We start from the raw sequence: 25,031 nt of genomic DNA on the forward strand, positions 1-25,031 counted from the left end.
ATTGTATTCACGGTGCGGAGAGCACCAGTCAAGCGAAGTTGGAATCATCGATTTCCTTGATTTAACATTCGGATTAAGCAACACACACTGGAGGAGGAAGCGATAAAGATCGAGGTAATTTATTTCAAACAGTTTGATATCAGTTTGAGTAATTTATTATTTTTCTGATTGCTGACGCGTCTGTAGCTTTTTAGATGAGATAGACATTGCTTGCTAACAAAATGGAGTAAAAAAAACACTGGAGATCTAAACATTACCAATCTTTTATTTTCTTATCATGTTTTCGCAATAAAACACTCACAGTTGGGATAGAAAGTCAAGAACAAACTTTATGTGAAAGATAACTTTAGCTTAGATGATCAAAGAATAATTGTCTGTTTCACACGTTTTAAATATATTGTGTGTTCGATTACTTTTCTATTTCAGTGTAAATATAATATAAAGTAATTGTTGTGTCATTATAGTACCTCTCACTTTTTTGTTCTACAATGGGATATTTTAGTTTGACTATAACCACATGGTTAAAACAGCATAATGGACGATAATGATAAACTCGCCGTTGTTCTCGCAGACTGATGAAATGCATAATGGAATCAGTTGTTTATCTGTATATAGTAGATTTAATAATTGAGATATTCTAAAAACTCAGAACTGTAAATAATGCAGATGTTATATTAGGTTTGTCCACTTGTAACTTTTAGAAGTGTTGCATATCTTTATTGAGTTTACCAGGGAGGTGAGACAGGGCAAACGGTGTATACTATTAAAGATAAAAGTGAGTTCTTGTCATGCGATTGCATTGTGAAAGAAACGGTGTGGAATCGATCAGAAAAGGTTGATCATCTGGCATATAAGTATGTGTGTGTATGGCAAGGTTCTAGAATCATCAAAATGATAAGAAATTTGGCCAAGTCTTGGTAAAGTTACAAGCACTGTACACAGAAGGATGTACATGGGACGACACGAACACGTGGCGTAAAAATCCGTCCCGATTTTTACGATGTTACATGCCATATTTAGACTATATGAAGGCATTTGAAGAGCCATACTTTTCAGGGAACATGTTTTATCTGATGTTCTTCCACCCTTGCATAAGAACAATGATAACGCTCACAAAGTAATTTTCACCTCTTCCAAGAACTCAACCTTCTCTTTAAACAAGCTAGTACAAGTCCTTCTTTAGATAGCCATACAGACTTACCGTTACCATAAATAGGACGATGAATATTACTCATCTCAAATCAGTGATGAAACACGCGAGGGGGGGGGGGGGGGGTGGTGGTATTAAACAGTTATCGTCCTCACCACAGGTTTGTACAATGGAACAATTTCCTTTCCTCTCAACTATCAACAAGTTAACAAAGGAAAATTTTCCAGCATTTTTATTATGGATGAAGGGTTTGGAGAGGTGATTACCCTTTGATGGTTCGGTCGTCAAGTTATCTCTCTCTCTCTGTGCGTGTCTCTCTCTCTCTCTCTCTCTCTCTCTCTCTCTCTGTCTCTCTCCCTGTCTCTCTCCCTGTCTCTCTACCTGTCTCTCTTTGTCTCTCTCTCTCTCTCTTTGTCTCTCTTTTTCTCTCTATCTCTCTCTCTCCTCTCTCTCTCTCTCTCTCTCTTTCTCTCTCTCTCTCTCTTTCTCTCTCTTTTCTCTTTCTCTTTCTCTCTCTCTACCTCTCCATCTGTATCAATCTTTCTCCGTATACGATATTTTCTATCTCTCTCTCTGTCTCTCTCTCTCTCTCTCTCTCTCTCTCTCTCTCTCTCTCTTACCCTCTTACCATACCCCAGCAAGATTCTACGGGATTTATCTTTCAAGACAGTGATAGAAACGATTTGACTTGAGAACCGTTATTTCTCTCGATTTCCACTTCCTTGGTATTACTATAAAAACCCTCATTGTAAGAAAGTTCCATTGCCCATACGGTTTTCAGATAGCTGACAACAAGCAGCGTGATTCTCAGACAGAAAATGTCTGATATTAATTGGAAACAGTGTTTGCTTACAATACAAAGGGTGTTGGCCTAACTTAATATGAGGAAACTCAAATAAAGCGAATAGTATCGGGATATCTATATTCAATGACACGAAAATTAATTAAATACACTGAGCTGGAGAAACCTAAGGAAGGGGAAAAAAAGTTCATATACGTGTGCTAAATTTTAAGAGCAAATTTCACATATTTCCCGTGGATTTCAGAACAACTACGCCACATACTGATCTTGATTTGAGCCACAGATATAAAAGCAGACAAGAACATATTTTGCTTTTTCTATAGAGCGGTCATAATAAGAATAACAGAATATCATATTTTTTTAATTTTTTTTGGGTAAACTGTTTGACAGAGGAGTTATGATTTACCATATCTATAAATCATTCAATATATTCGTATTATATATAGAAAGATCGGTGCGGTTACATTACTGAAAACGTCATGTCGACGGGATGAATAGAAAACTATTTAGTTCGCACTTTTAATAGGCTCGATCGTTTGACCATGGACCCTAGTTTGACCTAAGAAGAATAAAACCTAATGGGCTGACATAATTAATGATCTGAATAAATGTAGAGGAAGTAAAAAAATATATAATTTCCTACAGCTAGAATGTTTTTCATCCTTTTGCCTTTCGTATTTCGCAACAATAAATACACTTGCTTAAAAGGAAGTAAATGAAAAATAAAATTGCTCCAATAAATTTTGGGGGCTTGTTGGTTTATTGGGAGCGGTGATTTCGACATCATCCAACAACAGACTATGTGAAACGATTTGCTCATTTTCTGGCGCGTGATTGGTCAAACTGCAGGACGGTGCGCAAATACAATTAATGAAGGCAACACGATGCAAGTCGTAATCCTGAAACTATGTCTATTTCATTTTCGACATAATTGTTTCAGACAGCCCGCGCATTTCATTTCCCTGAGAGAGAGGGCAAAGCATGCCAAAGGAAAATTAAGCTCTCTTGTGGGATTCTTTTTTTTTTTTTTTTTTTTTTTTTTTTTATGTGTTTTATTGGTTTTCAAGATACAAATCAACACATGAATCAAAGAAATCAATTTGAAAAAAAAAAAAAAAAAAAAAAAAAAAAAAAAAAAAAAAAAAAAAAAAAAAGCAGCAATACAAAAATGTTAACATAGAATTGTCGCCAGAAGAATAAGACAAAATGATTTTCATTCATAAAAAAAGACATGTTAGGTGTTTTCCGCGTTACTTATATAACAAACATGGTACATAGTACATTGTACAGGGTATTTTTTTTTTTTTTAAAGCATGTTAAAAGCAAAAATACAATTTGCAAAGGAGCTCAAAGGTAACATATTCAAATGTTAAATCTCCATTTCCGAAAATGAATAGGGAGTTTGTTATTTTTTTTGGCAATACAATACTCGAGTTCTTTATTGGCCGTAATATAGCATTTATAACCTTCGAAGTTTGGTGGTTTGCTTTGGAATTTGCATATATAAATATAATATTTAAGTAAAAGAAACAAATATGTAAGGAACCTATCAGATTCGCAACCGAACATTTTTTCAAATGTTGAGACATTTAGAGGTTTATTAGTTTTCTGAATAATAGCTTTAACAGTTTCCTCCCAAATAGGCTTAACATTAGGACATTCAACAAAAATGTGACTATATGTCTCAGGGTCAGTATTACAAAATGAACAATTGGGGGAGACCTTCCTTTTAATTTTATACAAAAACTCATTCAAACCTATAGCTCTATGAAATAACTTAAAGTAGAAAGAGCGAATACGAGTACTTATAGTGCATTTAAAGTTATTCACATGAGTCTTTTCCCAATCAACTTCGTCAGGTTCTTGGAGGTCATTCCAAAATAAGATTTGACGTTCTGGAGAACATGACTCTAGCATTGTACTGTATGCATATTTTGGAATTTTTAGAGTTTTCAAGAGCTTAGTTTTAACGTCATCAAATATTTTGTCAGGGGTTAAGTCAGAAGTGACTAGCAAGTCATTTGGTATATTTCTCAATAAAAAATTGTATTTCCGCCTGTCTTTTTTACCAATATCATAATCCAGAATAAGCTCTTCAAAAAGTTTATTACCTGGGTGGGGAGGGTTGAGTAAATCACTGATATAGACAATTCCTTTGTCCAACCAATCTTCATATAAAAAATAATGTTTTGATTTTGAACAGATATTTCTGTTAAACCAAATACACTGACAAGAGCCAATTGCGGAAAAGACTGTACCGAACTCAGTTTTAGCAAAATTTTCTCTAAATATATACCATGTTTGAAGGGATTCAGCTAATTGACATGAACCTAATTTGTTTAATATACTTTGAGGAGCATATGCTTTCCATAGTATATCCTCTCTGCTACTGAAATTATTTAAAATAGACATTTCAATGGACTTCCACACGCTTTGATATTTATCATCAAGAAGCATTTTGACCCATGACATTTTTTGAGCAATAGAGAATGTGTATGGATCTATCATTTTTAAACCACCCAAAGAGTAATCATTACACATGAGCCTTCTTTTGACCCTATCACTGCCACCATTCCATATAAATTTATACAGTATTGTATTTAACTGTCTAAAAAATTTCTTAGGTATTTTAATACACAACACAGAAAAAAAATAAAGAACTTGTGGCAGCAATAGGGTCTTTACGACACAGATCTTCCCGACCAGAGATAAATTTCTTGCGCGCCAACAATTTAGGGTGTTTTCAATGGATTTGAGTTTTATCTTATGGTTAAGGTCATATAAATGATCTGTGGTCAAAGAAAAGTGAATGCCTAAAGTCTTAAAAGTAAATTTATTCCACTTCAGACCTTTCTCACAAAATGGATACCTTTGACAACCCTTCAAAGAACCAATCCATATTGCCTCTGATTTTGAAATATTAAGTTTACAGCCAGAGCTCTCAGAAAAAAACCCAATAGTGTCGAATAATGATTTAAAAGAGTTATCTGAGCCATCAATAAAGCACGTAGAATCATCTGCTAACAAAGAAATTTTCAGTTCATTTTCTGCAACTGGGATACCTTGAATATTAGGATTTTGTCGAATAGCAAGAGCCATAGATTCAATAACTAGCAAAAATAAATATGGGGATATGGGACACCCTTGGAAAATACCTCTTTCCATATTAAGTGGTCTGGTCAAATTACCATAGTTAGATACATAACTTTTCCTACCGGAGTAAAATACTTTTATCCAATCAATGAATTCATTACTGAAATTGAATTTTCTTAGTACACAACATAGGAAATCATGGGAAACACTATCAAAAGCTTTTTGAATATCAAGGAGAAGGATTGCACCAGGAATTTGTTCTGATTCTGTATATTCAATTATATCAATAATTAATCTCACATTGTTTCCAATATTCCTTCCTTTTAAAAAACCAGATTGGTCTGGATGAATCAAATCTGAAAGGATTTTTTTTACACGGTTTGCTAAAGTTTTGGCTAAAATTTTGTAATCTACTGTTAACAGGGATATAGGTCTGAAATTTTTTAAGTAGGAGGCATCCCTGTCTTTTTTTGGAATCAAGGTAATAACTCCGTTTCTTTGTGAGCTAGACATTAGTCCATTCTGTAAGGAGAATTTAAATGAGTCTATAAGCATATCAGAAATATCTTTCCAAAACACAATATAAAATTCTACAGGTAATCCATCCAAACCTGGTGACTTGTTATGTTTCATTGAAGCAATTGTATCAAATAATTCCTTTTTAGAGATGGGTTTATCAAGAAGAACCTTATCAACTTCATTTAATTGAGGGAATTCAATAGAGTCTAAAAAGTCCTCCATTTCATTATCTGAATTATTGTCACCACAGTGTTTTGTGTAAAGGGTTTGATAAAATGAATTAATTTCCTCCAGTATAGCGTGTTGATTAACAATAATATCATCATCTTCATTCTTTAATTTGAAAATACTTTTCTTCTCTCCAGTTCTTTTTTCTAAATTACAAAAATATTTGGAGCTTTTTTCTCCTTCTTCAGCCCATCGAAGTCGTGAGCGAATAATTAAACCTTTGGTTTCCACATCTAAAATATCATTTAAAGCCTGGGTTAAAAAATCCTTTTCATTAATAAGCTCATTGTTATTTAAATCAGCACTTAATTTTTTCTCTATATCTTCTATTTCCGCCAAAAGGTATTTTTTTGCAAAATCCTTTTCCTTCTTTTTACGTGTACAATATTCTATACAAATGCCAGTAATGGTGCACTTTAAAGAGTCCCATAAAATATTTGGATTGCAATCGCTTTTGGAATGAATTAATTTAAAATCTTCTATTTTGTCAATGATAATTCTACTAAAGTCTGCATCATTATGTAAATATTTGCAATTCAGTTTCCAAAATCCTCGGCCCCTTAGTGGTTGAGCACCTTTAAAATTTAATGTAACAAGGGAATGGTCGGATTGGATTCCTGGGATTATTTTAGATTGCAAACAATTGGTAACAAAATTATCAGAAACAAGAATGAAATCAATCCTGGATAACACTCTAGGTTTTTTTTGATGTCTCGTATATTGCTTCAGGTTTGGATGAAAACTGCGCCAAATGTCACAAAGATTAAATTCATCCATAAGTGTTATTAACATTTCCTTTGATTTGAAATTTGAGTGGGTGTCCCTACCCCCTTGATAATCCATGGGCCCCAAAACAGCATTAAAATCCCCAGCGCATAGAATGGAGGTGTAATCGAGTTTATCCACTTTACTGAAAACTTCAAGAAAAAAATTGGGGTCATCATTATTTGGACCATAGAGATTAACTAAAATCACAGGTACCTCATTAATGGTAACAGATAAAATCAGGTATCTCCCATCGGGGTCAATAAAAGAAGAGTTAAGGACCAATGACACCCGATTTCGAATCAAAATGGCTACACCTCTACTATTTGAAGCGTGGCTAGAAAACCATGCTTTTTCACCCCATTGTTGTTTCCAAAATTGTTCATCTGATTTAGAAGAGTGAGTTTCTTGTAAAAATATTATGTCACTATTAATTGATCTTAAGTAATGAAAAATTTTTCTTCTTTTGACATGATCTTGTATACCCCGACAATTAAAAGTAGCTAACCTAACATTCATGGTATATACACATAAATACACACCAAATCACTACACTTGTAGATGAAGATAACACTGAAATAAAAATTGTGGTCATAAAAACCAGTCCTATGTAACAAAGCTGCAAAATACTGATTGCTGCATGATCATTTGAAATTAAAAAAGTAATTGACATACATGTAGATGTAAGCATCATCAAAACGACAAGATTAAGACAATAAAAAAGAGAAAAAGGTTGCACGAGAACGAACGGCAAAGGCTTCAAATCATAAAACAGCCCAAACCAAAAGTGCAAAGGCATGCAGAACAGTTCTGAGCAGAAAAAAGGGTAAAGTGACTTTTCGAACTCCAAATCTAACTAGGAAAAGAGCATTCTGCAAACATATAACAAAAAATGTCTTGTGTTGTTGGAGTCAGAGGGAGAAACAGTAAGAATTACAGACAAAATGAAAATGGCACAGAACTTTTATACTGTTGTAAATTGTAACTGACCAGGGCCACTTAAACTCCACATCTTGTAAAATAAACTTAAATTACACTCTTATATGTTTAAAAGTTCACCCTCACCAAATAAAGGAGAGTTAGACATCTGTCAATAACATCCAAGTTACTGTCAACTAGCTTGTTAATGCAAGTTCTTTTGTACAGATGACATGAACGTACGGATGTATATTCTCCAAACAAAGTAAGAAACTTTCAAATAATGTGATGAATAAAAAATGTTGAGTGCTGTAGACTCCACGGTGAAATAGCCAGAAGCAATTAATTCACACCTACGTGTATCTCCATAGACCTATATAGGAATTCTTCAGCAGAACGTCATAAAACAAACATAATAATCAGGGATGAAACTGGAATGTCACATGAATGATATTATCCCATAAAAGGAGGACAGCAGAAAGTTAAGCGATGATCATCTTTCCATCTGGATTCCTATGACATAACTTGTCCGGAAAAACGAAAAAAGGCCTTTTGCCCTCTTCCTTGAGACGCTTGAATGAACCAGCCTTAGCTTTTCTGAGTTGGAGAACACGTTGCGAGAGATCCTCCGCAACGAAAACCTTGTGGTCTTGGTATAATGATGTAGTAGCCTTAAGCTTCTTAATGCAGGCTTTTCGGGCCCTCTCTTTCGCAGTGTAGGCGCCAAAACCTAAGTGGATCCTCCTGGGATATTGTTGAGAATTCTCCTTTACCTGGGGCCGAAATGATGGTGTACGGTGACATCGTTGAATATCCTTGATAACATCCTCAGGCACCTCTGCAAAACGCATGAAATCTTGAATCACCTTCCTGCAGTCTTCCTTGTTATCTGATTCCTGGATCCCAAAGACTACGAGATTATTTCTTCTAGAACGATTTTCAAGATCGTCTAACTTGCTTTCCAGCTTTCCATTCTCTATTTGCAAGGCCTGTACAGCATCTTTCATATTATCAACTTCAAAAGACAGACATTTGATCTTCTCTTCATGATCTGCGACTTTAAAAGTAAGGTCACCCAGTTTTTTGTCGAGAAGTGACTCAATACGAGCCTCTTGTCTATTCTCAAAATCAGCAAAGAATTGTACGAACCATTGTGGTGGCTTGTTCATTGATAGGTCGGCTACTGCCGCTGGGGTAGAGTGGGAAACTGATGAGAGAATGTTCCGTTTCGCTGGGGGTCGCACACTGTAACGTTCCCGGCGGTTGCCGGGGAAGCCTGGTGAGGAACTGCTGAGTCCGCGTGCTCATTGTTCAACTTTAGTTTCTTACTGAGTGGCGAGTTATTCTCCATGATTACGCATAAATCTGCTCGTAATATTGACTATAAGTTTAACACAGTATCACAGAAGAGTTGAAATTGATAGAATTTACCGTTTATATAAGTCACACATATTCGTCACCGGTGATAAAATTCTGCTCAAAACTGCTCTCGACGCAAATCACGTCCACATGCGAAACGCGGCCATTTTCCTCCTCCTCTTGTGGGATTCTAATTGCAACGCTTCTTTAATGCGATTGATATACAGTCATGTACTCTTAAACATATCGTTTATTGAATTGTCGAACTTTAACGGAATATCATAATCTGCAAACACGCTCTTCATTTTTCGGCTGTAGCTACAGTAAGTTTGACATGCGGATACGCACTTTATGTTTGGCACAGTTTTGATTTTCATAGTGTTTGACTGATATCATTGATTAACCGTGATATTTTAATGTTTTCAGCTCTTCGCTAGGACTTTACAGGAATATTTACAGATATAAAAGGAGTTTGTAGTTTTCAGCAAGTTTGTTTTAATACAGTGTTTGTGTCTATTTTTCCGAATACACAAACCATTCTTCTAAATTTTGACAAGGATAAGAAAAACCAAGGGCCGGTCTATTATTCGATTTCCTCCCCTGTTAAAAGTATTTAAAAAATCCTGGAGTATTGAAAAGGATAAGCATTGTGAAGGGACGGTATTTCATGTCTTATTCCCCATTTCCACAAAAATAATGCAGACAGAATCTGTCATTGTATTGATGAATTTTACAATGGAATTGAAACGTTACGTGCATGTGTAGTTTATTCATCGCGATAATACATCCACGATACGCGAGGCTATATGATATTAGACTGACCGGCAGCTTACAAGGTTTTCTTCTTCTTCTTCTTCTTAATCATTTTCAGATTAAAGCGCTGTCACTGTGAATTTGGACGAACGCCATGGCTCCAACTTTGTCAATAATGGATACAAACACAAACGGCACGATGAACGGTAGTGATCATGTAAGTACCGGTACTGATGATGATGATGATGATGATGATGATGATGATGATGATGATGATAATGATGCTGCTGGTGATGATAATGATGATGATGATGATGATGATGGTGGTGGTTGTGTTGACGATGGTGGTGGTGGTGAAGGTGATAAAGAAGACGATGGTGGTAGTGTTGATGGTTTGGTAATGATGGTGATGTTGGTGGTGATAAGGGTGGTGGTATTGGTGGTAGTCATTGGTGGTGGTTATAATGATGGTAATTTTGGTGGGGTTGGTGTTGATGGTGGTAGTGGTTCTAGTGGTGAAGGGTGGTGATGTTTGGCGATGCTGCTGCTGTTGGTGGTGATGTTGGTGGCAGTGGTGATGATGTGTAGACGATGCTGGCGGTGGTGAGGATGATGGTGGTAGTGGTATAGTCGTCTTAGTGATGCTGGTGGTGGTGGTGGTGGTGACGATAGCAATAGTGGTGGTGAGTGATAATTATTTGCAGAATTGCTTCCACAACTTTGCTGCATTGCTCAGAGATATCTACCACGTGTCTCAATCTCTCTCTTTCTCTCCCTCTCTCGTTTCTCCCTTCCCCCTCCTCTTCCTTCTCTCCTACCTCGATCTTCCTACGTCCTCTTCCCTGTCCCGTCCCCCTCCCCCTTCTCCTCCCACCCTCCCTCTATTTCAAACTCTCTTTGTCTTGAATATTCTGTCTCTCCGTAATGATAGTGACTTTATTTCTTACTTTTCTTTTCTTTTTATATATCTCTCACTTAGTTTATTTGTTTTCGCATTTCGATCTAATTACCGTCTCTCTCAATTAATCCTCACTGTATACAACAGTAAGATGAATTATTCGCATTTTTAATGATTGTAATATCTTTTTATCTCGACATTTCAGACGTCTGTCCAAATGTGCACCCACCCGGCGCCGTTCAGCGCAACCGAGTTCAGCCCAGTGCTCCTCGCCCACTGCTACATTCTCGGTACAATATTCAACCTCCTCGCTGTTACAGCCGCCTTCTTTCTCTACCGCCTCGTCCAGATCAAGGCACGCCCTCTCGTCCTCTCTGTCAACATCCTCCTCGTCATCATGGCCACGTTACGCTACATCTACCTAGCCGTCGACCCCTACAACGTCCGCATGTACTTCCCGACGTGGTTCATGCAGGCCCTTGAAGACATCGCCATCCCATGCCTGACGTCGGCTTTCGCCCTCATCCAATACGCGCTGTTCCAGCTCTGCAAAGTTCAGCGTCTCAACAAACAGAGCCCGCACGTACTCTGGGGCATCGTGGTGTTCCACTTCGCTTTCGTCATCGTCATCGACATCCTCATCATCTTAGAGGTGGCAGGCTGCTGGCTGCTCACACTCTGTCACGTTCTCACACTCGTCTGGGGACTCGTGCTGTGTATAACCGTCTCGATGGTCGCGCTAAAACTCGTCAGCCGGGACAGGGTAGTAAAGCGGACACTCCGGGCGACCACGAACCCAGGCTCGAAAACGGCAACCCGTCATCGTCGATTCCGAACAACATGCGAGTCGAAGATCCTGCCGTGAAGAAGAAATTCAAAGACCATTTGAGGAAACTAAAGAGGATTTGTGTCTCGGCTAGTATTACAGGATTGATTTGTTTCGCTGTTTCCTTGGTTGGGGTGATTATCCCTGCTGCGGGTTACAACTTCAACAAGGTGGGCTGGATTATGTACCAAACTATGCAAAGGTAAGTAAAGGCCTTGATAATCTTAGGGAAATATGGGACAGAGCAGTTCATTATCAATATAAAAGAAGTATATAAATAAACATGATTAACATTGACAGTAGGCCCAGAACAGCGTCGAATCACATGTTCGTATTTTGTGTGTATAATGTACGTGTTCGAGATATACATGTAACTGTATGGTTGAGATTTATTTAAAAAAAGGATAAATTTGAAATAATTTTGTTGTGAATCAATCATCTAATGTGCAGTAACTTTTCGTCTCCTCTTCCTATTCCTCCTCCTCCTCCTCCTCCACCTCCTCCTCCTCTTCTCGTCTTCCTATCATGCTCCTTACAGCTGACAAAGGTATGCGCATGCAAAGTACACCATCTCTATGCCCCGCCCTCTACGTTCTAACCGAGCTTCTTTGTTTTCTTCGACCACAGGTTGGTGGAGATCGCCTTCGGGTTCATCCTCCTCTACACCTCATGGCAAGAATCGGATGGACCATCGCCATCGGCATGATTGATGACGAAAACCTTCCATCTCTACTTCCCTTATCATCAGCCAATGTCAAACAATCGCATGTACTCGCTGAAAAGGAACCACAGCCCCACGAAATAATCAAATACCTCTACAACGAATGTCGATCAGCAATGGGAAAAACCATCCGTGATCCGTGTGATGAGGAAAAACAATTTTTAATGGCGTTTGTGGGTGTTCAACAATCGCATGTACTCGCTGAGAAGCAATCATAGCATCACGAAAAATATATAGAGACCAAATGAAGTGATGGGGTAGGTTCATATCTGATCCATGCATCTACTTCAAAAAGTGCAAAAGCAGGCAGCAAAGCTAACTTTGATTCATGGCTCGTCAAAATGGCCGTATCACCTCGACGTATCCGCCATTGCATAGTGTTTTAGATCTTGATGCCTCCGTCACACCAACTAAACCGACACCAGACAGAACCAAAGATTACATTACCACAAATGGCCTACAAAACGGTCGCTTATAGAGTCGTTTTGGAGTCGGTTTAGCGGTGTGTCTGAGGTATGTCTGTCATATACAAGCGAAACTCATTTAGATGCATGGCCCATCAGTGATAGCCTGCAAACATGGCTAAACATGTCACTCCTCTGCTGAAGCAATAATTCGTCGCTGCTTTCACGAAGTGACGGTAGTGAAGAAAAAAATTGCATTCACTTTGTGTTACAATTTTCCTCACTACCGTCACTTCGTGAAAACAGCGACGAATTGTCTGCATTGGCTCCCGGCCCATGTCAGCACCCTGCTCATGGTATTCTAGAGCTTGAATACTTGACCATTCAGTTTAGAGTAGGCTAATATTTTACGCGGTCTATATTGAAGCTCAATTTGTTGGGCTCGTCTATATATCAGGGTTAGAAGAGACAATAATAGAATATGATAATTTGATATGATAAAATTGCTGAAATATGAAAAATTGACAATTTATCCTTTGTTCATATGATAATTGTAATACATGTATATATTTCCTTATTTATCATTAATAGTAAGAAAGTACTTCTTGGTATTTTATTTTTGCCATGTTACTAATTTGTTTATATTTATATGGAATGGAGAAGAAAATTAAATATAGCACTGAGTGTCAATGATTAGGGGATTTGCTAGCCCCTGTAACATCACGTACATCATCTATTTTATTACTGGTACACAGCCAACCTATGTATAGTAACAAATCAACAATTTCATATCGTCGCAGCGGTAGGATTCATCGACATGGGGAAGGGGAGGGGCACAAACAGCTGTTGCCCCTTTAGAAATCCAACCGTGCAAATGACAAAAATTGTATCTAATAATATTTTTGGGCCCTTAAAAAATCATGTGACCCAAAAGGCACTGTAATAGATAAGTGTGATAAACCTTTTCATACATGTATAACTTTTTAATGGTGCCCGCCCCCATTTCAATACTTTGCATCCACCCCTGATTTATGTGTGGCCATGAGCAAGGGAGCCCCTAGACCATTGTAAATGGGAAGTTTGAAAACTTTGCCGACCTGTAAGCCTTACATTTTCAAACAAGTATCAGATTTGGTCACTCAAAAGTTTACTGACTAAAATAGTATGTACAGTTTATAGCTACGTATGTATATTTTGTGTTCAACATTTATGTATTTCTCTTTTATTTTTCAAATATCGCAATATTCCAGATATGATTTGCTAAACCTTGGTATGGCAATGTGATCCGAAGAATACAAAGCACAACAAATTGTGTTGAAGTATAAAGCAGTAGCGTAGCCCATTTTTAAATATGGGTGGGGGGGGGGGGCAGCGACCCCATTGTCCGAAGTCTACCAATGACCAAACGCAATCTTGGGTCTAAGATTATATTTAGCAAAGGACATAACCATCCTTTTTTCACATCCTGGAATGAGATGCTGGTAGTAGTGATCATACTCTGTTGCCCATAAACTGGGAATATAATTTGTTTTCTTACCTCTTTTTTTGAAAAGGTTGTGACAATATGATTTATTCTTGACTTATAGAGTTTCTATCTTCTCAAGTATCGATCAATCTATGGAGTCATAGAGATTGATGAATACGATTCTCAGAAGATAGAAACTTTATCTATCTATCAATAGTAAGTCATAATTGGAACAATCATTTCATAAAAAGGGAAAATGTTAGTATGGGCAACAATGTAAAACAGGAATTTATAGTGTACTTCGATTTTTCACCACTTCTGGGTCATCTTTGCTGTAAACAAGGATGTTTACGAGCAACTTCCCAATTAGGCTTACGTTTCTTAACCGATATCAACTTTCCATTTTTTTTTTTGGCGGGATCGGGTGCAGCGAGCGAATTTATATATTTAACTTTCAACGTAATATTACTTATTAGCAAAGGTATCTTTCATCAATAATGGGCCAGAGCTTCGTCTTATTAAAAAGCGTTTGGATTGATTAAAAATAATTTACGATTGACACAAATTGCAACTAGGTAGACCTACTCAAGTGATAGGAGATGCGATTGGTTATCCATTGTAAATTATATGTAATAAATCGAAACTCTTTAACAAGGCGGGGCCCAGGCTATACGTACGTAACAGCACAGACTCTACGCTTTTGTATAAATTCAATTCACCGTGTAACTAGGCTGAGGTGGATAATTGACTAATTAATCTGGGTGCCGCAACGCATCAATATAGAGAAAATGATGTTGACAATCCCAAATCCCAATCTAATTACATTCATGCCTTGACGTACGAGTACTGAAATTCATTGACCCGCTTTTCACCCGCTTTTTTACCAGTCACTTTTAATACGTGATATTTATTTCCTGTTCGAGATATTTATTAAATAGATGTTCTTAAAAGAATAAGTGGTTCGTGTTTTACGACGTGGGTTAGTTTGTTTTGTTTTGTGTTTGTTAGTTTTTTTTCTTCTCTTGCTCAATTTCTCGATTGAAATATCGAAGCATTTGATTTTAGCCATTATATAGCTTTAAAAATTGAAGAGATTTGGGTACCTTTTCCAGCGCAGGATTACGACAATTCAAGAAAAGGGGCAAGAAAACTATAAAACAGAGAGGGAGAAAAGGAAGGATGAAAGGGAAAAAGTTACTGAGCCAGAGAAAGAGAGAATGGCAAAGATAAAGAGAGGAAGAGAGAATGATGAGGGGAGGAGCTAAGAGAGGGAGAGAGAGAGAGAGAGAGAGAGAGAGAAAAAAAAAGTAGATAGAAGACAGACAAACAAACAAACAGAGAAAAGGGAAAATTTGAGAGACAGACAGAGAGAGAGAGAGAGAGAGAGAGAGAGTGGGGGAGTCACTTTTAATACGTGATATTTATTTCCTGTTCGAGATATTTATTAAATAGATGTTCTTAAAAGAATAAGTGGTTCGTGTTTTACGACGTGGGTTAGTTTGTTTTGTTTTGTGTTTGTTAGTTTTTTTTCTTCTCTTGCTCAATTTCTGATGAAAGGGAAAAAGTTACTGAGCCAGAGAAAGAGAGAATGACAAAGATAAAGAGAGGAAGAGAGAATGATGAGGGGAGGAGCTAAGAGAGGGAGAGAGAGAGAGAGAGAGAGAGAGAGGAAAAAAAAAGAAGATAGAAGACAGACAAACAAACAAACAGAGAAAAGGGAAAATTTGAGAGACAGACAGAGAGAGAGAGAGAGAGAGAGAGAGAGAGAGAGAGTGGGGGAGTCACTTTTAATACGTGATATTTATTTCCTGTTCGAGATATTTATTAAATAGATGTTCTTAAAAGAACAGACAAACAAACAAACAGAGAAAAGGGAAAATTTGAGAGAGAGAGAGAGAGAGAGAGAGAGAGAGAGAGAGAGTGGGGGGGGGGGGGGGTACATGCTAACTCCTGGGATGTGATAGCTAGCCCATTAAAATATTGGCACAATTTTGGTATTGTAGAACCCCTGCCGATACATTGTAAAAGTAAATTGAAAGCAGATTTTAAATCTCTTTCGGTAATTATGAAAATCCAATTGACGCCTATCACCGATATTCGCTTATAAATAGGTTCATGGTCAGCTTTCTATTTATACGATGACGTATGAAATCAAATACGTGCTACGTCAGTTACGATTAAGAGAAATTCATTTCATTGATTTCGCCATTATAGGACTGCACGGGGAGGGGGCTTCCCTTGCATGTATATAATTTCCAATTTAATTCTTTTTGTTTGCAATCGACTGCAGGGATAGAGTAAAACATTGTAGGCATATTAGTTGTAATGACATTAATTATTGTTCATGGGTTATGTTTCCCATTTCAGCATTTCAAAATGATTTTGTAATGATAAAGATAGATACAAGAAAAGAAGATCAGAGAGATGGCCCGAATATTGGTATTTGTTTAATTCTTGAGAGGGGGAGGGGGCAATTGGGGGGGGGGGGCAATCCACGCCCTAGGCTCCGATGAGAGCCAGAAGGGAGTAAACTCATCTAACTTAATACATATTTTACTCCTTTCTGGCTCTCAAAAGATGCAGCCATAGTAGGACCATGGAGTTACTAGCCATGGTAAGACCTATCTAGGATTGTTAGGCTTTATTCGTTCTGTTGTATTTCCATAAAAACTAATCGCAAGAATAATTCCATCTCAAAATGATATTGAATGCTTCACATGCTTAGAAATTAGCTCGCTGACACACCATAAAAGACAGTATCTGTATACATACATGTCCCGATTTCGATCCTTCGGTTTAAACAAGCTCCTGTCCAATTTAATAATGATTTTTAACCATCATGACAAACTTATTCGAACGAAACTTAAAGCTAAATTATGTGAAATCACATTCTCATTTGGGAAACATTTTCATGGACTTTAAATGGAAATTGAAATTGTTTTCAAATCTCAGCAATCAATTCCTTGTAGGGCTACCAGCAAATTTGATTGGCCAATATATTACCCGTTTAAACACAATCTAGCATTCACGAACTCAATTCCTTGCTCGTAAGATATCGTCAGTATATATTGCCCATGGAAACGCCCCTGAAGGACAGATCGTTTCCAATGCCGCACCCCCACCTATTCACCCCTCACGCAAAACCTGGAGCCGCCCCTACAAAACATTTTGCTATTTCCTTGTTTGGAATTTTCGGCACCCATCCTTTACAAACAAAATTGATACTCCCTGCAAGTGTTCTAGTAACTTGATGAGAACAATAAATGGTGGCCTAGTTTTCCTTTCAGTAATTTCCGGCCGCCTTCAATAAAGAGGTCTACTTTAAATTGGCTCCTCTCTACTTACAACAGCTTCTCAATGAGTATCATCTAATTACGCAGCTTCGTTCTAGTTCCAAACAGTTGTTTGTCCCCCTTACGGTATCTACAATATCATATGGGTAGCTTTTCAACATCCAGTCACTCAACTTTGGAACAAACTTCCTAGTAATATCAAAGAATATTCTTCTCTTGATCTATGTAAGATTTATGTTAATGTCTTACGTTTTTCAAACGTAGTTTCGTATCATTCTTTATTAAATACAATGTATTGTACATGTATTTTTCAGTTTGGATATGTATCATGCTTTTATGTTCTGATTATTTCAATTCTTCTGTACTCACTTCTTGATTTTTTTTCTATTTCCACAGCGCTTAGAGACTTAATTGTAATTTGCGCTATATAAAAACTCAATATTATTATTATTATTATTATTATTATTATTACTCTGTTAAGAGAGTGATGTCAACCCAATAAACAGAACACCAAAAAGTAACCTCTTTTGGGAGAGTATTTTAAGTGATTTTAAAGTATAGTGCCTTTTGTACTAGATTTAAACGTTATCGACACGTGCCTTCATTTAAACAAAAAAGGTACTCCTGTTCACGTTTTCATCTAACCTAAAAACCACCAGTTTATCACGCGACTGGAGTAACGTGATTCCACTTACCTCTGTAAATCAAGTGTTTATGACCAAATAACCACTTGACCAAGCAACGAGTTTTTTGTCAGTTAACCGATGGTGGCGATAAATACGTAATTATTTGGTCTTGTAAGCACCTTTATTGATTGGTTTCACAGGTTATCCAAGGTTGATGGTAATAATCACGTTACTTACACCGGCTAATCGTCTTATTGTTCTGTCCGTGAATCTCTGGTTATATTCAACTAGTAATTCTGAGGTGTCTTACACACCTCTTTAAAAGGTTTCAAAGTTACCATAAATTTCTTGGTTATGATCACGTGGCTCAAGCTGATTACTAATCTAAGCTGTGAAAACGTGATATGTAGGTGTGAAAATTAGTAATTATTAAGTGTTTTAAAACACCTTTTTAAAATGGTAGTCAAAGTTGCCATAAGTTCCGCGGTGATGATCTCGTGACTCAAACGGATTATTGATCTAAGTTTGTCATACGTGACTTTTAGGAGTGAAAAATTAGTCATTATTAGGTGTCTTAAAACACCTATTTCAATGGTTTCAAAGTTACCATAACTTTCTTGGTGATGATCACGTAGTTAAAACTGATTACTAATCTAAGCTGTGAATCCGTGATATTTAGGTGTGAAAAATTAGTCATTATTAGGTGTATTAAAACACCTATTTAAATGGAAGTCAAAGTTGCCATTAGTTCCGCGGTGATGATCTCGTGACTCAAACGGATTATTAATCTAAGCTGGGCATACGTGACTTTTAGGCGTGAAAAATTAGTCATGATTAGGTGTTTTAAAACACCTATTTAAATCGTAGTCAAAGTTGCCAGCAGTTCCGCGGTGATGATCGCGTGACTCAAACGGATTATTAATATAAGCTGGGTATTCCGTGTTTTCCATGTGTGAAAATGAGTTATTCTTGGGTGTCTTGATGGTTTCACAGTTACTATTTAAGTTCCGTGGTGATAATCCCGTGACTGTTGGCATATTTCTATGTTCACCAGTTGATAACTGACTGTTGGCATATTTTCATTGCACCAGTTGATAACTGGAGTGTGCACATTTCCAGTTGCACCAGTTGATGACTGAGCGTTGGCATATTTCGAGTTGACCCAGCTGACACCAATTTATTTGCATATTGAATATGGGGTGCGTGCAGATCTATGTTTTTTAAACAATTTATCTGAATTTACAGCATATTTCTTAATTACTGATGATTTAGTTATATGCAATTCATTTCGAAAATACTACAAATATAAATTACCAGTTATTAGGACATTTCGCTACTTCGTATAAATAGTTAAACATGAATAAGGGAAACATTAACTGTGAACTAAAATAATTTCAATAAAGTACAAGTATACGAATTTTTTTCTCGATTAATTCAATTATGTAAGTCTACTTATTAACAATGCCCTTACATTGGAAATACAGACGTACCAGTATTGAAGTATTGTTGCTGTTCAACTGGTTGGAAGTTTTACCAAATGGTTCTAATGGCTCAGCTAGACCAGTTGAATTATAACTGGCCTGGATCAACTGGATCATTTAGCCCATTTCAATTTCCAGGGTTACCAGTTGGCATTAAAAATGGTTCATCAACTGGACCAGTTGCAACTAGCTTTCTCTTCTGGGATGTTTGCACCCCCCCCCCTCCACCCAACCCCCTCTAATCCCAAACTGCTTCCGGCGCGCCTGGACGTAATTATGGAAGATCCAAGACACGATGTTCAGAAACAGGATGAGAACGTCATTATTTTGGTTCATTTATTGTGTAACATTCGCGTAATTATTGGGTTGAACGCGGGTTACAGTAACATACTTCCTCTTCGACGTAAATTTCACGTGAATGAAGAACATGATTCATCTCAAGTCAGCCTCGTAATATTCACGTGAATTTCACGCAGATATTTTGACTAAAACTATCATTAACGCTTCACGTGTTTCTGTGACGCGATAATTTCGTGTATGAAGATGTAATTTTATAACCAAACAAACACGGGAGTATTAGGTTTACAAACCATGTCTCAAAGGTAGGGATAATCACGTTATTATAATGGTGATATTGCAGTGACAATTGCGTGATTTAGTGTACGTGTGTTTTAAGTTACCTAGTGCAATAAACGTATTAACACATTTACGTAAATGTACGGTGTTTGAAGAACGTAACTCTCCTCAAGTCGATACCTTGATATTGACGTGATTTTCACGTGATTTTGTTTATTGGGAAGTGGAAAAAAAAAATCCTTGATCCACCTTTGCTAATATTCCGGAGCCAATGGTCAAACACAGTGATAGAATCTTAACTGCGTCTTTAATTAGAGAGAATTATAATTGGGTCTGACTATAACCCCCCCCCCCTCTCTCTCTCTCTCTCTCTCTCTCTCTCTCCTCCCTCCTCCCACCCTTCCTCTCTCTTTCTGCGCGCGGTACAAAGATATTACTATTTATTGTAACTATTCTGATCACCAACAAGCATTAATATTGTCGTCCATAACGATAGGAGTAGCCCCCGAAAATGTTGACATCAAATTACATACTTGACATAAAATGCATTTCCTCCGAGTCAAAGGGGGATTCGAATACTGTCAATACGAGGATGATTCAACAAATCGATGTTCTAAACCATTACGTAACATGTAAACATAAACCACTACAAATAACAGCTATTTGACGAGGGCAGAAACGGGTCGATATACATTTAATTGACCAAATACTATTTCGAACGCGTTTCGAAGGCTTCATTTTTTTCCATTTAGGGTTAATATTAGATGAATATACTATATATAGCGTGAATGAAACGAAGGTTATGGGTGTGTAATCAGTTATGACTGAATCATTGAGTTTCTCTGCTTGTTCATTAAAGGGACCCTGATTTAAGTGTTTGCTCAGGTCATGAGCAGCTGGTTGCCATGACTACAGTAAATGACTAATTATATCCCAATTCATTGCATGGTGACCTAACCAAAATTAGTTAATGGCGTTGTGACGTGCAAATACTAGGCTTACTATATTTACTTGCTGTTGACAACCCCTTCTCTCTCTCTCTCTCTCTCTCTCTCTCTCTCTCTCTCTCTCTCTCTCTCTCTCTCTCTCTCTCTCTCTCTCTCTCTCTCTCTTTTTCTGTCTCTACGTTTCTCTGTATCTCTCGTCATCCGCCATGTAATCTTCTTCCCACATATCTATCATACACTCCCGACCCCCACTCACTCCCCGACCCCCTTTCTCTTTCTGGTCCTAGTCTCTGGGATAAAATAAAACAATATCCTTGACTTATTGAACTGAAATTCTGCAAGATAGGTGAAAATACTCGAGCATAATTGGGGGGTAGACATTAAATTCTCTTCATCTTTATTTATCACGCACGATTCTAATCTTCTCACAAGTGCTTTCAAGAATATCTTTTGTTTACATCCATCGATAAGTTTTCCATTGTAAACCTCAGCTCGGATAATTTACCTTTCTATTCTTTTGTTCAAATGCTAATGAAATTTAGACCAAATACCAAAGTCCGCCATAGATTGCAAATTAATATCATAACTTACCCCCCGCAAACGTTTTTTTCCTTCAATTTGAGCGCCGACTTTATACGCTTGGACCGCAAACAATCCTTTTGGATTCTACTGAAGACAGGTTTGGTGAAGTGGGAAGAAATAAAGGCAACAGAATGAAGATTTTGCTAATAATAGCGGTTTGTATGTACGTACCTATACAGGGCCAATGTAAGTATATAGAATTCAGTTCATTTGAAAAAATAAAATTGTTGACAATTTTTACTCCAGTTAATAAAACTGCTATAATATGTGGAAAATATGTCACCATTTACCATTTTGTGTATCCTGCTTATTTTCGTAAATTGAGTAACAGTTGGTTGCAGTTTCAAGGGGTTGAGTGGAGGAGGATTTTTTTGCAATGAAACAGAGCGACCGAGGGGTGTCCCCTTCCAATTTTTTTCGGAATTTTGGTATTATTAGAATTGAAACGGCCCGATTTTTGTTTCAGAAAATACCTTTTCTCAATATATCATAAGTAAGCAGCAATTATGTATGATATTCCATTTTGCTTTATGTCGGTGTCGTTTGCATAAGAGAACAGTCACATTAAAAACGCAAAGGCTTACAAATATCAACATTTAAGCGCCCTAACTTTGCAAACACGCAGTAGATGGATAACAGAAATTTCTATGAGTTTGGATCTTAAAATCACAAACGCAAATTTCTCACAAAGTATGAAAAAAAAAGAATAGTGAATAAAACTTGTTTAATAGCGCTTTAGTTAAAAATAATACCGGCAATTGCAAAAGGCTTATTGGAAAATGCAGGCCTTTCTATAATTTTCGAATCATTCTACTCAACGCCATAGGCGTATGGGCACATTTTCTAGAGGAAGGGGTGGGTTGGGGCGGGGGCCGACGCTTTTTTTGCCCAAATATCGACGCCTTAATTTTCTAGTAAAACAACTCGCGAGCGAGCCGAGCTCACAAATTGTTCTCACTTTTTGTAGTGAACATTACAACATTAATATATATTCTGGCATCTCAGAGTCTGAATATAAGGATATTAGGGCATCTCGCTACCCGAATATGAAGTTGCGGTTGCTCGAACAAAGGAACTAAAAATAAAAAGTTTTAAAAGGGTCTTTTTAGGAGAAAGATGTGAATATAATTTTGCGACAGTAGTGAGAGCAGCAGTTCTGAATAGAAAAGGGGGAGGGGGGTTGTTACCACCTCCTTGCAATGTTTAAAAAAAAACATTATTATAGTATTTTAGAGAAATAAATAAGAGGGGATTTGCACAGGACCGCGGTTAATAGCATCAATTTATCTACATAATTGTACTATGTGATTTCAAAGTGAATATATCATATTAACAGAATTGACATAATTATTGCAGATATAGCTTGGTGAGTGTTTGTCCAAGTTATCGCTTATGCAAAGTACTTATATATGTTTAAAAGCTCGGATGATTGATAACAAAACAATGGACTGTAATCTTCACCTATGACTGTTCATGAGGCCTTCAAACAGAGGAGGGTTCCTTTAAAAAAAAGAGCAAAATTCAGCAAATAATTGCTCTTCTACAAAGAGATATGCTGAGTACGACACTGATCTTTGATAATGGCAGTACATCACGACGCCAAACATGCCAAAAGAATATGAAACTTTGCAGTTATTCAGATACTGCGCCCCACACTTTGTGACAAATAAAAAGTTTAATTTGATTAGATCACCCTAAAAGCTACGAGAGGTCGCAAAGTCGGAGTTATCCCGGTGGCCGAAAAAATCTGTTATTCCTCTTTAAAATTGACATTATTCTCCTTTGCATTTCCGAAATGTTTTACTATTATTTCATGGGTATTATATCTTGTTCATACCTGTGCAAATGCCTTTATTTATTGATTTACGTTTTTGATGTTCAAAGCAAAGGTGTATAGTGGGCACGATTTCGACCGAAAACCAATGGCATGTTTTGAACATTTAAATAACAATATAAATTATCTACTATCCGGCAAGCAGTAGATGCAGGTTCAAGTCCCGCTGGTTCCAAAATTTGTCTGACTTGTTTTTTAATACAGATCGATCAATCGATCTTATTCATTGGGTGTAAGCCACAAATATGTTTAAATAAACGTAAATCATATCAGCTAATGACAATGCCATTCCCTTCTCGTCAAGTACTGTATGCTTTTATGTTAAAACGTCATTATTTCCCCGGGGTCTACTTAATACATTAAAGTCGATTAATGTCTTGCCATCTTGCCAAAGGACGTTAGTGCTGTGATAGGGAATCGAATCCCGTAACTTCTGATCTACAGTCCGGACATTTTATCCACTAGACTACAGTCACACATAATGAATGAATTCGTATGATTTTATGAATTTCTGGAAATGGAAATTTGACAGTAAAATATAAGGACAACGCAAATACAAAACAAAATCACGCCATAGCTCTCGAAACAATTTCAGCTCCGGACTTCTGGAACTCGCAAGCCCGTTCCAGCATCGAACAAGCTCTCGGGCTCGAGGTCAACACCAAACCGGCCAAGAACGTCATCGTCTTCGTCGGCGATGGCATGGACGTGTCCACCGTGGTCTCCTCCAGGATACGACAGGGGCAACAGGCAGGCGTTGAGGGGGTCAGCAACGTCCTCGCTTGGGATGCCTTTCCCCATGGCGGTCTCGTAAAGGTTTGAACGAAAATCATATTTTTATTTAGTTAATCGTGAATATGAATGAGGACTGTTTTGGTTATTTACAGGGGAGGGGTCCGGTCTCATCATCACCACCCAATGTAATATGATATATTATATTGTGCCCTCTCATGCTTATATACTTTCTAATGCGCATTTCTCTTCTTCTCAACCCCACATACAGCTCATCATTCTGTATTGTTTTCTGTACCCCCGATCTCTCACTTCTTTGTTGGCATTGTCTACTTTTTGTATTATGACAGTGTTCTTCTATCTTTGTCATGGAGAGTACTGTCTTTTCCTGCTCTCATCTTTGTTGACATCCTCCTTTTCCCCTATTTTGTAATTCTTTTTGTAGTTACGGACTTGTTAATCTAATTACTCATTATTCCGAAGTATCTTTTGAGGTGTTCACACTTGTACAAGCAAGTATTTCTACATTTATTGTAAATGTTTATAATTGATTGGTAATGTTTTGTTGGAATCATAAATAAATTGAAATTGAAAATTGAATGGCGTAGTGTAGGATCGGATATATATGATGGGGCACTTGCATACTGGGGGGGGGGGGGGGGGGGGGGGGTCCATCGATGTGACTGTGTGGATGAAATGCGAGTTGAAATGGCTACCGATCAGAGGGAAGGTGTGGGTATGAAGGGAGTCTTTCCTCTTTAATTCTTTCATAGTTCTTTCCCCTTCTGTCTCTGTCTCTCTCTCTCTCTCTCTGTCTCTCTCTCTTTATATATATGTCTTTAACACGGTCGCAACTATTTCCGAAAAAACAACCTAAGGACATTTTGAAAATCGTGCTGTACATCCCATAGATACTGGGTTTAATTAATACGTCATTGTCATGTTTGCATATTTCAATATGTGACGCACCCTTTTATCGATCTCGCCTTCGGTTGATTTTGCAAAGGTAGTTCGATCGTGCTCTCTTTCTTTCTTTCTTTCTTTCTCTCTCACCCTTTC

At 37.4% G+C, this 25,031-nt stretch overlaps 2 protein-coding genes across 2 annotated transcripts in view; both read left to right on the forward strand.

The window, feature by feature from the left end:
* LOC105443457 lies at positions 1-14,857 on the forward strand. Its single transcript, XM_011676618.2, has 4 exons — positions 1-114; positions 9,706-9,804; positions 10,691-11,513; positions 11,939-14,857. The coding sequence occupies exons 2-3, from the start codon at positions 9,742-9,744 to the stop codon at positions 11,348-11,350; spliced, it is 723 nt and encodes a 240-aa protein (XP_011674920.2). The 5' UTR covers positions 1-114; positions 9,706-9,741; the 3' UTR covers positions 11,351-11,513; positions 11,939-14,857.
* The window catches only part of LOC590138 (alkaline phosphatase), a 20,244-nt gene continuing 6,966 nt past the window's right edge, over positions 11,754-25,031 (forward strand). Inside the window, exons 1-3 of the mRNA XM_030987709.1 lie at positions 11,754-11,858; positions 11,939-12,173; positions 23,836-24,056. Of these exons, the coding sequence (XP_030843569.1) occupies positions 11,754-11,858; positions 11,939-12,173; positions 23,836-24,056 (561 nt within the window). The remainder of the gene's footprint in view (positions 11,859-11,938; positions 12,174-23,835; positions 24,057-25,031) is intronic.

Source organism: Strongylocentrotus purpuratus, unplaced genomic scaffold (assembly GCF_000002235.5).
Source record: "Strongylocentrotus purpuratus isolate Spur 01 unplaced genomic scaffold, Spur_5.0 spur5_scaffold_16, whole genome shotgun sequence".
In the NCBI taxonomy this organism is placed as follows: Eukaryota; Metazoa; Echinodermata; class Echinoidea; order Camarodonta; family Strongylocentrotidae; genus Strongylocentrotus; species Strongylocentrotus purpuratus.

Excerpts from the sequence above, each read along its gene's own strand:
- LOC105443457 (XM_011676618.2), top strand. The coding sequence starts at position 9,742 with ATGGCTCCAACTTTGTCAATAATGGATACAAACACAAACGGCACGATG. Across the intron at positions 9,805-10,690 it reads CGATGAACGGTAGTGATCAT|ACGTCTGTCCAAATGTGCAC; the intron begins GTAAGTACCGGT and ends TCGACATTTCAG.